We start from the raw sequence: 13,462 nt of genomic DNA, 5'->3' as shown, positions 1-13,462 counted from the left end.
TAAGCAATGGACATTTGGGTCAGCCAAAATCTTTTCATAAATACATGCCCAAATCAACATGTACTTGCTTCAAATGAAACTGCTATGCTGCGTTTTGTAAAATAATTTCAAAGTGGAACTGTCATCATAAACTTTTCTGGTCCAGTTCCTTCTACTGTATGTCTGGTTTTCCATTCATCCCTACCTCTTGTCTTATGTGGAAAGATACTTAAATTTACTAGAGAGTCTGGTACGTTTAAATAAATGTGGCCAAGAACCAGCTACTTTCACAAATTGACCGACATGGCAGATGACCAACCACAGACTCATTTACTCACTGCTACCTTCTGTAAACAAAACTTTGAAATAAAATTTAAATACAGGACATTTTTTCCTCAGTCCAGAGACTTTACACGCTCACTGAGCTGTGGTGTTTCAAAGTTCATTTCCTACTGGCAAACCAGCAAAGGTGCCGACAGGCAATCAGATTGCAGCCATCAAGGTCTTAAAGTTTGTGACCAAACAAGTATCCAAAAGATATCAGATGATCCACTCATGGGCCACATAAGTGCCTGAGGTTAAGGAAGTAGTGATTTGAGTTGTACAGATTCAGACACCTGTCAGCTACACACTGTAATCTAAAAAAAAAAAAAAAACTTTACTAAACTGCATTTAAATCTGCATGACATTACTTAAGAATGGATTGCAGCTTAAAACCAATGTGTAGGCATGTATTTACATGAAAGATTTTGCATGTGATAGACTTTCATATCTAAAGTTGGAAATAGACACCACATATGTCTTGTCTGAGCAAATACCTTTGTAGGAATATTAAATATTCAATATTCAAACTTATTATTATTATTATTATTTTTTTTAAACTTCCGTTATATAGGAGTGAGAAACTGGTCCTTACAGAACAGTCTCTCTGATTTTAGGTGAAATGGAGACTGATGAGCAGGATGATGAATCCAGTCAGGACCAGGAACTCCCATCAGAGAATGACAACAGCCAGTCAGAGGATTCGGTGGGCGGGGACAACGATCTGGAGAATGGGGTCGGCCCAGAGAACACGACCAAAGGCCAGCAGCTCACAGGCCATAAAAAGCGACTTTTCACATTCCAGTTCAACAACATGGGCAAGACTGATCTGAGTTTTATTAAAGAAGAACCACGGCAGATCCGATTCGATGAGGGACACCTTCGACTCAGCGGTATGACACTTCAGCAACATTTAAATACAACATCATTTTAACAGTTATATATAGAGCTGCAACAACTAATCGATAGTAATCGATTATGAAAATCGTTGTCAACGAATCTCATTATAAAACACGCATGGGATAGTACCTACCCAAGTTGTGTCCCAAATTACATACTATGCACTTACACTATGCACTATATGCTGCAATCTACTGTCTAGTGTATGAATTTTAGAACGGTAGTATCGTCTCAATTGGAACACGAGCGTTTTTTTACTAACCGGAAGTATAAGCCGTTTTCCAGACGATGGCACATGACGTCAAACGCACGTAATGCGACGTCGCTAGCTTTAGCAGACACCCAGCGTCAACGTTACTTTTTATTCCCAACATGTCCTCAGTCACCATCAGATGGAGGCGTAATTGTCAAGTCACAGCGGAAAAAAGTGTGCGACCTCCAAGTCCTCTAAAGCAGGGGAGCATTTTATATTAAATGTAGTGTAGAAAACAGTAACCTGCAAACTTTACAAAGTGGAGCTAGTGTAGCACGGACATATGACAGTGATGCACGAGCACAAACTTATGTTTTTAGTCAAAATGCTCCACTGTGTGCAAGGGGTTTGGGAAACTGGTGCATGTTGTTTAAAAGGTTCAGTTTAAATCAAGTTTATTGTCATATACTGTCTCGGCACGCTTGCAGTGTAAATTATGTTGTTTATTATAACGAAAGTGATTAATTAGTAACCAGGCCGCGTTGCTCCTCACTCGCAGAGTAGACGTGGTGATGCACAGTGTAGCGCAGGTAAGATCTGTAATGTTTAATTAAAACGCTACAATCAAAGTAAACAGAAGTAAAATAATATGTCTAAAGGCAGAGAGTAACAGAAAACACAAGTTTTAGTCTGAAGTTTATATTTGTAACACTCAGTTTGTGAATTTTATTTAAAAAAAAATATATATACAGTGAGGGAAAAAAGTATTTGATCCCCTGCTGATTTTGTACGTTTGCCCACTGACAAAGAAATGATCAATCTATAATTTTAATGGTAGTTGTATTTGAACAGTGAGAGACAGAATAACAACAAAAAAATCCAGAAAAACGCATGTCAAAAATTTTATAAATTAATTTGCATTTTAATGAGGGAAAAAAGTATTTGACCCCCTCTCAATCAGAAAGATTTCTGGCTCCCAGGTGTCTTTTATACAGGTAACGAGCTGAGATTAGGAGCACACTCTTAAAAGGAGTGCTCCTAATATCAGTTTGTTACCTGTATAAAAGACACCTGTCCACAGAAGCAATCAATCAGTCATATTCCAAACTCTCCACCATGGCCAAGACCAAAGAGCTCTCCAAGGATGTCAGGGACAAGACTGTAGACCTACACAAGTCTGGAATGGGCTACAAGACCATTGCCAAGCATACTGGTGAGAAGGGGACAACAGTTGGTGCGATTATTCGCAAATGGAAGAAGCACAAAAGAACTGTCAATCTCCCTCGGCCTGGGGCTCCATGCAAGATCTCACCTCGTGGAGTTGCATTGATCATGAGAACAGTGAGGAATCAGCCCAGAACTACACGGGAGGATCTTGTCAATGATCTCAAGGCAGCTGGGACCATAGTCACCAAGAAAACAATTGGTAACACACTACGCCGTGAAGGACTGAAATCCTGCAGCGCGCGCAAGGTCCGCTGCTCAAGAAAACACATATACATGCCCGTCTGAAGTTTGCCAATGAACATCTGAATGATTCTGAGGACAACTGGGTGAAAGCGTTGAGGTCAGATGAGACCAAAATGGAGCTCTTTGGCATCAACTCAACTCGCCGTGTTTGGAGGAGGAGGAATGCTGCCTATGACCCCTGGAACACCATCCCCACCGTCAAACATGGAGGTGGAAACATTATGCTTTGGGGTTTTTTTTCTGCTAAGGGGACAGGACAACTTCACCGCATCAAAGGGACGATGGACGGGGCCATGTACCGTCAAATCTTGGGTGAAAACCTCCTTCCCTCAGCCAGGGCATTGAAAATGGGTCGTGGATGGATATTCCAGCATGACGATGACCCAAAACACACGGCCAAGGCAACAAAGGAGTGGCTCGGGAAGAAGCACATTAAGGTTCTGGAGTGACCTAGGCAGTCTCCAGACCTTAATCCCATAGAAAATCTGTGGAGAGAGCTGAAAGTTCGAGTTGCCAAACGTCAGCCTCGAAACATTAATGATTTGGAGAAGATCTGCAAAGACGAGTGGGACAAAATCCCTCCTGAGATGTGTGCAAACCTGGTGGCCAACTACAAGAAACGTCTGACCTCTGTGATTGCCAACAAGGGTTTTTAAACCAAGTACTAAGTCATGTTTTGCAGAGGGGTCAAATACTTATTTCCCTCATTAAAATGCAAATCAATTTATAACATTTTTGATGTGCGTTTTTCTGGATTTTTTTGTTGTTATTCTGTCTCTCACTGTTCAAATAAATCTACCATTAAAGTTATAGACTGATCATTTCTTTGTCAGTGGGTAAACATACAAAATCAGCAGGGGATCAAATACTTTTTTCCCTCACTGTATATATTTTTATATATATATATATATATATATATATATATATATATATATATATCATATATATATATATATATATATATATATATATATATATATATATATATATATATATATATATATATATATGATTTTTTAAAAATCATCCAATTAATCGATTATGAAAAGAATGGTTAGTTGCAGTCTTAGTTATATATCAGCGGCACAGGCATTGTGAACACCTCTAATCATGACATACATCTTTTATCCTCTGCCTCACAGACAGATCTTATCTCTCCTTGGACTGGGAGCCAGAGATGAAGAAGAAATACTTTGACGAAAGTCTAGCGGAGGTAAAATTTGCTGAGTCATTCTTTTGTTTCCATCACACTGTTTATACTAGTCATGACCATGTTCATGCCTCTCTTGCCCCAGGACTTTGATAAACATGAAAGCATGGAATACAAACCTCAAAAGAAGGCCTTCTTTAAATTAAAGGACTGCATAGAGCTCTTCACTACCAAAGAAAAATTAGGAGCAGAGGACCCATGGTGAGACTGGGAATGCCCCATTTTCCCCCAACAAATTTTCATTACTCCATTACTTGAATATTTTGGTGTTTGATTCTCTCCTCTGTGTTTTGTACCTTTTCTGAAATAATACTTAAAAAATTATAATTTGGCCAAAAATAACATGTACACATTTTTCCATTTATTCCAAAACAGCCAAGACATGTTTGGTGTGAGAGGTTTGGTTCATTGATAGTTTTGACACAAGCAATTAAACAATATGCCAAAATACGTTTATATACAAAGAAGAATAAAAACAGCTTAGAGCTATAACACTACCCAGTTCATTCCTAGTGTACATTTCCAATTTCAAACTTTGGGCCACAACTCCTACCCGAGTCTGATCTTTCTGTGGAGAAGGGTTGGTCAAGAGAATATGACCAGCAGAACGTCAGCAGCTCAGAGGCCACATAAAGTGAATATTCACATTTCAGTTCAACATGAGGAAGAAACTGATTCAGGGTGGCTGCTGCTAAACAGTGCACTGTTGTCCATTTTATAGATAGCATTGTTTCGTACAGTATCAGAAACCACGTCATTTTGGTTTTGTTTTTCGTTCAGTTCAGTGTTGTTTAGGGTATTGTGTGATAATTTAGTTTAGTTGGCATGGTGCTAAACTGGACACTATAGGTTTCCCTTACTTGTTAGCTACACTTCAATACTAAAGAAACAAACTATGGACACGAAACATGTCTTAATTTATTGATTATATTACACACGAGTAATTTATTTTGCAAAACTTCTGCTATAAGTAGACCAGCTCTTGGCAAGATGGACACTTGAGCAAATATGGACCTCCACTCAACTGCACATTCACGTAACACTTTATTAGTTACACTAAACTAATACTGGGTAGGGCCTACCTTTGTTCTCATAATGGACTCAAGTCTTCATGGCATGGAGCGCAACACTAATAGAAATACTCCAAAAGCCCATCGGGCACCAGCAATCATGCCATGGTCGAAATCACTGAGATCACATTTTCCCTCATTCTGATGGTTAAGCCAAACAACTCAAAAGCTGGTCCAAACTGAGCTACTCAGAAGAACTGCGCAGCACGGAATGAATACCTGGGTAGACCAGTGCGAACCACTCAAAAGCACAGCGTGGACCAATTAATATGCGTGGCCCACTGGACCGCCAGGCATGGGCGGATTTTAACCGCAGACCATTTTGGCCTCCCAGCACGTTTCACGGCACCTACGTGACCCACTGATCAGCGCAGCGCAAATTCATTTGAATCAACAATTCCTATAACAGATGGCACAGAGGGCTAGGAGAATATTTGAAACTACTTTAAATAGTCCTAAAATTCTTAACGGAATTGACGAAGCCCTTGAAAGAAATAGACCTAATAATAAAAAAATAATACACACAACAGAAAATGGTTTATGAGCATAAGAAAACTCTTCAGACTTCAGATAATCAAATGATTATCTATTTAGTCTCTGCCAGGTTATTTTGCGCTGTGCTGATTAGGACTATGCAATTAATCGAATTTAATTAATTTTATTGAATTTAATTGAATTTAATTTTGTTTTACATTTTATTTTCAATTGAAGTATATTCAGATAAAGTTTAATAAATGCATAATGTTTCCAAAGTCAATGAGTAATTGTGTTTAATAATCGTGATCTCAATATTGTCCAAAATAATCGTGATTATGATTTTTGCCATAATCAAGCAGCCCTAGCACTGGTCAGTGGGTTGCGTGGGTCTCGTGAATCGCGCTGGGAGCACCAAAATGGTCCACGCAGCGTGTTAATACCCACCCATGTCGCGCTGTCCAGTGGGTTGCGCATATCACCTGGTCCGCCCTGCGCTGTTGAGTGGTTCACGCCACTACCCAGTGGGTTGCGCAGGCAATTGGTCCGCGCTGCACGGTTCTTCTGAGTAGCTCAGTTTGGACCAGCTTTTGAGTTGTTTGGCTTCCCATATTAACATTACCCGAAGCTGCCTACTCATATCTGCATGAATGTATGCATTGGACTGCTGCCACATGGTTAGCTGATTAGATAATTGCATGAATCAGGAGGTATACAGGTGTCCCTAATAAAGTGTTCAGTGAGTGTATATGCTTACTATTATGTGTTTTAGTGATCTAATTGTTTAATTGCTTTATTCATTATTAACAGTTCAAACACATGATAGAGCTAATGTGTATGCCTTTTCATAAAACTGTATCAACTATTCAATCCATTTAAATGGTGTTATGAATATTTAAATATACTGTTTTTTCAATGTGTGTATAACTGGTCGTGTGTGTGTGTGTGTGTGTTATTTCAGGTATTGTCCCAGTTGTAAGCAGCACCAGCAGGCCACTAAGAAGTTAGACCTGTGGTCCCTGCCTCCTGTACTAGTGGTCCATCTGAAGCGCTTCTCTTACAGCCGTTACATGAGGGATAAGCTGGACTCATTGGTGGACTTCCCCCTTCGGTAGGCTCGTATAAGCTTAGATTTGCAATCACGTGATGATCTTAAAATATACATTTTAAGAAAGAACCACACACAATTAATATATGAGAATATTTTAAATGTCTATGAAGAGATGTGTGATGGTATGATTCAGGTGAGTTTTGTACTGTGATTGTGAAAATTCATAACTCTGTGAGAGTGCATGATAATAATATCCCACAGTACTGTTGAATGCTCCATTCTGATTGGTCAGCAGATGTAGATTAATTTTCTGTAATATCACGGTTCGGACAGTTATAGCTGCAAGGCAAATCGCTTGTTGTAAAACTTCACTACACCTCAGGCCATATCACACCTCCTGTTGTTGATTATTTTCCTATAACATCTTACATCTTACAGCGTTTAATTCCATATGTACAATATTAATCTACAATTTGTTTAGCAAAGACCTCTGTTGTTCTTAAGTGACCTGGACATGTCCGAGTTCCTGATCAACCCCAATGCTGGGCCGTGCCGCTACAACCTCATTGCCGTGTCTAACCACTACGGAGGAATGGGAGGAGGCCACTGTGAGTGTAAACACACAAACACACACACATGGTCACCAGCATGGGTTTACTTTAGTATACATATTGAATCACATAAATTTGTTGCAATCATCAGATACGGCCTATGCCAAAAACAAGGACGATGACAAGTGGTACAACTTTGATGACAGCATTGTATCTCCAGTCAGTGAGGATCAGATTGTGGTGAGAGAGCATTTCTACAGTTATAGTCAATTTTAGATTTGTTTTTCATTGAGATGTTATGGTTCGTTTGGACATGAGAAACGACTAGTACAAACCATCTGCCAAAATGTGTGTGTGTGTGTGTGTGTCTGTGTGTGTGTGTGTGTGTGTGTGTGTTTGCAGTCCAAAGCGGCATATGTCCTATTCTACCAGCGTCAGGACACGGTAAAGGGAACGGGCTACTTTGCTCTAGACCGTGAGGACGCCGAGGAGCAAGAGAGCAGCTTAGCACAGGGGGTCAACGGCCAGAGTGATGAAGATGAAGACGAAGAGGAGGAAGACCTAAATGACAATGAGCAAGATGAAGAGCTGGAGCCAAATGACATTTCCATGAACACCAACTGAGGTGGGACAGACCTGGCATCGCAGGATGGTGGGGTCGGTCATCTGAAGCCATATCGAGAGCAGCAAGACCAGAGAGTACCACAGCTGGATAGGCTGGGTGATAAGAGCCCTTGTGATTTTAGCATCTAACCCAGCAGGGCGATGTTTATTCTCCCTTTTTTTTTTTTACTTTTCCACATGGTTCCCCTGCCTCCGCTCCTTCTACACGCCTAAAGCTCTGATGGTGAAAGAAAGCCTGAACCGGCTAAACAGAGGTCTAAATGTGATGCCTGAAAGTCAGCAATGTTGCTCTTTCAGTTTCCTTCATTGTAGTGTGGTGTTCTTTATTTTCTCCTCAAGAGGCACATTTACAGGTTTTATCGTTATTTGACCTTGTATATAATGTTGGATGGACAGTGATCCTATGGGTTTTTAAGGATAGCGAAATTTCATTGACTGTTTTTGTTGCACACTCCATTTTGTTTTTAGAGCTAGTATTAGTGCCACACATACTGCAGAAGCGTAAGCTAGCGCTTCTTTCTGGTGTCCAATCTATCAGCTGCTCAGAAAGATGTCTTTAAACCAATGGTAAATGCATCAAGAAGCTATTTCTCTCATGTCAGAGCACTGATATGTAATGTAAAAACTTTAGTCAATTGTGCTGCTGTATGCCTCCTTATGGGTTTTTAGGGTAACTTAATCCTGGCAAGTAAGGGTCTCCTGACTCGGCTTTCTTAAAGGCATGACTTTTAAGAACCGTAGCTTTACCATTGCTTCAGATGTAAGTCTCGTTCTCTTTCACCATAGATGCTTTTTAATGAGATTATGAACATTTCGGTGATGCAATAGATTTGTCTCTTGCCTCCATCACCTCGCCTTAAATCTAATCTCAGACTGTTGCCTGTTTGCACAGATATTTGTTTATTTGCATTTCTCATACACACACACGCACGCCTAAGTAGATGCAGCCATAGGTGCAAGCTCACTTATTCATCTCACACATTCTTTAACATAACCCTACAAACACATGCTCTAGTGACTGCTGAAATTTGCCAGTTCTCCCAGATTGGCAGCCAGAATGTATTTGACTAAGGAATTGACCTCTTTTAGATTGATGCCTTCAATGGAAATTTTATTTTATTTTATTTTAATTTTAATTTTTTTGTGCTAGTTTTAGTTTAGGGGTTTGGGGAGGGTGATTGAATCGCCTTTAATATTAACTACACAAAAAAGTGGGGCTACTGCTGTATGTGCTTTGTGTAATAGGGCGCATGGGCACAGGGATAATCAGACTGTGTGAGACTGACTGGTAGGCTTTATAAATAATGTATATAAGAATTCACTCTGTGAGTGCACATTTGATAAATTTATTTATTTATATGTAAGCATTACAAAACAAATGTATTTAAGACCACAAGAAAAGAAGAGAGAATATGTATCGTCCAGCAGTATAGAAGGGACTGGGCTTTAGGTCTGTTAAAGGATGTGCTATTGCTTGGAGTCTTTTGTAAAGGTAAACTCGGACATCCTTGCATGATGAAGGGGGTTTCAGAGTTTGGCTACACTTGAGTTCACTTGGGTTTACATTTGAAATGTGCATGTGTATTTATATACAGAACTTCAATAAAGTTGTGTAAAGTCCTTTGCTGCCGTTTTCCATTTGCGCATGCTGTATCAAGGTAAGTCATTATGAATATTTCCAATGCAATGTGAATTGTATATTTAATGTTTAATTGTAGTGCAAATCCAATGTATGGCTCAATCCAGTAAGGTGAGATATGTAATTATACCTCATTACAGTCAACTCCCAGAATTCTTAGCACCCGTCATGAGTACAAATTTGTTTTTCCTGAGTATTATAGGGGAAATATGCTCATCTGTCCTCTTCCTATAAATAAATTATATATAAATAAATGATATATATTTAAATATATAAATGTTCTCATGCACTATATTCTTACACCAAACACTATGTTCTTATTGAGGACTTTTGTAGAGTATTCATCTCTACAAAATTAAACAAATGTTTTGCCTTGAACAATTACCTCACCATGCTATTCCATAAGGTGTTTCTTTGATTTTAACCTGTTTGTGATTGATGGACTTGGAGTATGCTGAATTTTGTTCCTAGCTCTCGATGATTTTATTCCTTACAACCTTTTGACCTTTAGTTTGTTTGATAATACTCCAACAGCCTAAAAAATTCATTTAGACTTTGAAATAAGCCAAAATTATTGCAGTTTTGGTGTACTCTCATAAACAGTTGTAAACAGTATCCATTTCTGTGGGGCGGTTGGTAGAGTAGGTTACTGGAGTTAAAATGACTTGTTCCTAGGTCAAATGTAGCATCTTGTTTTTGATGGGTTGTGCTCTCTTTCCAGTCTCCCAGTTCCTGCAGTTGAACCCCCAGCTGTGACATAAACTGGACCCGGTGGGCCTTAAAAGCTGCATAGTCTATAATGTGCGAATGGTCAGTATTGCTATTTTCTAAATTTGGATTAGCCTGTTATAAAACTGTAATAAGACACTTGCTTTTCTTTAATGTTTATGTGCCCACGATTTGTGAGTTTCCCAAAGAGGGGTTCATTCCTTTTGAATCACAAATGGCTTTCTGCTTTCTTTAAAAGTGTGCTACTTAGGAAACGAAACAGTGACTTGTTTGTACTACATAGACGGAGCTTGGCACACTATGGATGGAAAAAAAACCCTAAAAATCGGAGTTATAAAAGGCATTGAATTCTTAACAATTACATTTAAACACCATTGAATTCATAGCACTGAAATATGTCTGTACTTATTTGTATTCAATTAACTATGAATAATTGAACAATTAAATATGAAGTAACAAAATGTTGATGTTTAAAAAAGCATCTATATTCAAATGTTTTTTTATTTCTATAATTTGTTCTGAAAATGAATAGACTGAATGCTTTTTTAGCTATTTTAAACATTTAATCGCATATCATTAAGTGAGAATTTCGGTATTAGATTTTAGATTAATTTAGCAAACTATTAAATTAAATTCCAGCTCAGAATTACAAACCTGACTTTGAAAATAACATTGAAATTAAGATTTTTTGCTTTGAAGTTTAAATTCCTAGTCGTATGAGTCAAATTGAATTGAATTTATTTGAAAATGCTCCAATGCCGCCATCTGGTGGTAGAAACTGACAGTTAATTTTAACGTCCTTTCATGACGGCGTGGACTATGGCCTCGGCTCCTCCAATGACATTCTTAGCCCCGCCCTCTATACAAAATCCACCAATTACATACCTGATCCCACCCTCTAGAAGATCCCAACCAATGACGAACGTGGCCCCGCCCTCTACACAAGCCCAACCAATGACAGACTTGGCCCTGCCCTTTTCCGGCTGCCTGACGGTCCCGCGAATTTTATGCCGCGGTGGCATTTTCTTCTTTTCTTTTCGGTTATTGAGGACGCGTGCTCGCTTTCGTACAGGATTATTTTTTTTGCTATCGTTAAACCTAACGCTATAGGATATTTAGTAAGAGTTTTTAAAATCAAATCAGGCACGAGTTCATTTTTCCCTCCATTGTGTTCTTTTTAGGGGGGGAAACAGGATGCACGAGCCACGTGCACACATTTCAGTAATTAGGTCTGTAATTGTTTCTCATCAGTGATTTTCTTTATGTGTAAACCTGAACAATGAGGATTTTTTTTTTTTTTGCGTGTAAGTATAAATACTGTGATGAATGTTTTAGTTAATCGTTGTTTTCGGGTTGTGTAATTTAAGTGAAAAAATCAAAGTAAATTGCATGTAAATCACTGCATAGGTTTAACGCACCAGTTAGAGCAGAGCATCGTGTGCGCGCGCGCGCGGTACCATTTTGCCCGATTTAACAGCAGTGGATTATCGTCTGGTTTAATCCCAAATGGCGCCATACACGCACTGAGGCAGTGGTGCCGTTGGATGTTGATTGTTGATATGCTCGGGGTTTCATTTCTCCAGCTCGCTCATTCATCATTTATGTAACGCTTTGCTGCTGTTCCTTTGCTGAGGCAATTCCCTAGCAGGTTTTGTTGCATATGAGGAAACGAGTGGCTGTTTCGAAAATGCATATTGTAAAAACGTAACGAAGCCCAGCAGTGTGTGTGTGCGTGTGTGTGTCCTGTACAGCTGGAGAGGAGATGGAGATGAAGATGAGCACCATGTGCTGGCTGAGGTAGTGCTTTGTGCTGTTGGTCGGGTCGCTCCTCTGCCCGCTGATGGAGATGACGGCGCAAAACACTGCCTTGCTAGAAATGGTGATGAACCGCATATAATCTACAAGATCTCTTCTTTATGGATTTACACACCAGTCATTTATGTTTTTTAACTCAAACTCAAACCTGGGCTTTATTTTAAATAAATAAATGTGACCCCACATCTGTGTGTGTGTCCAGTGTCTTCTCTGTACCAGGTTCTGAGGCCATTTCTTCTGTCCACTTATTTTTGAGCTTTTTCCGTTTGTGTAGTTTTGTGTGTGTTTTCTGATTGGTTTATTGATCTTAACCAGGGACATTTTTTTTAATAATCAGTTTTTCTATCGTCATCGTCATTAACTGAATATCTGTTCTCAAAAATAAAAATAAAGAAATCAAATAAAAAAAAGGCACTGTTTCAATCACAATTTGCTTACTAGGAGTATGATACGTTATTAGCTGTTTTACATGCAGTTAGCTAGCCAGCTCAGTTATGAGTTGAAGTAAATAAGTTAAATTGAACTATAAAATAACGTTACATTAAAAAAAAAAAAAGTCAACTATGTAGCCATACATAAAGGTTACATTTGTAACGCAAAATTCGGTAGCAAACTTGGAAGTACATTTCCCCTGAGTGATCAATCCAGTTATGGTGACTAGCTAACATTTACTAGAAAGTTGTCGGTTGTGATGTTTCTGCTTATTTAAGTAGCTTAGAATATCTAAATTAACCCTAAAGTAGGCACAAATGAATTGTCATGGTTAATCCAATTTCCAGTTTTATTTGTATAGCACATTAACTATAGACATTGTCACAAAGCAGCTTTACAGAAATCTGATTGTAGATTAATGAACAAGCCAGAAGCAACAGTGTCAATGGAGGGGGAAACTCCCTGAGATCTGAGATTATAGCTAATTAAAGTATATAGGTGTGTGAAAAGAAGCTAAGCAATAAACAGCACTGTTGAAAGGATGACCTTTTGTGAAGGTAGCCTGGGATGTTCACAAGACAAGTCTCTGATTAGGTATAAGCAAAACAGAAGGCTCCAAGTATAAACTCAGCATCGGGATGAATCAGGCAGGTCCGGATGGTGAGAGGAACCATTGTAGTAGTACTGTATTGCCTCCACTTCTGTTTGTAAAGAGAATGCCCATTTTATTTGTGGAAAAAGACCTGACCTTTCTATAGCCTACATGATATAGCCTACAGAACCACATATGGGCTCCTCTGATATATACTGTGTGCATAATCAGTGCTGTTACTGAGTCGGTGTTGGTACACTGGTCTTGCAGAACCATGACTGGTATCTCAAAATGTAGGCAACTATGTTATATGATACTTGACCAAATGTACCTTGTAACTAGATTTGTCCTGCTATAATAAGTGAAATCGAATCTTCCTAGTCAGGCTGAAAAAATCTGCAGTGCGTCTAGG

At 39.0% G+C, this 13,462-nt stretch overlaps 1 protein-coding gene across 4 annotated transcripts in view; it reads left to right on the top strand.

The window, feature by feature from the left end:
• The window catches only part of LOC128623724 (ubiquitin carboxyl-terminal hydrolase 15), a 32,260-nt gene extending 19,865 nt beyond the window's left edge, over positions 1-12,395 (top strand). For all 4 annotated transcript variants that reach the window (XM_053650885.1, XM_053650886.1, XM_053650887.1 and 1 more), the window contains 7 exons: positions 918-1,193; positions 4,006-4,076; positions 4,159-4,274; positions 6,579-6,728; positions 7,173-7,276; positions 7,371-7,459; positions 7,622-12,395. In XM_053650885.1, the coding sequence (XP_053506860.1) occupies positions 918-1,193; positions 4,006-4,076; positions 4,159-4,274; positions 6,579-6,728; positions 7,173-7,276; positions 7,371-7,459; positions 7,622-7,843 (1,028 nt within the window). In that variant the 3' untranslated portion in view covers positions 7,844-12,395. The remainder of the gene's footprint in view (positions 1-917; positions 1,194-4,005; positions 4,077-4,158; positions 4,275-6,578; positions 6,729-7,172; positions 7,277-7,370; positions 7,460-7,621) is intronic.
• The last annotated feature ends 1,067 nt before the right edge of the window (positions 12,396-13,462 follow it).

This window comes from Ictalurus furcatus, chromosome 19 (assembly GCF_023375685.1).
Source record: "Ictalurus furcatus strain D&B chromosome 19, Billie_1.0, whole genome shotgun sequence".
NCBI classification, from domain to species: Eukaryota; Metazoa; Chordata; class Actinopteri; order Siluriformes; family Ictaluridae; genus Ictalurus; species Ictalurus furcatus.
The sequence above is the reverse complement of the archived record's forward strand: the minus strand, read 5'-3'. Positions and strand labels throughout refer to the sequence as shown.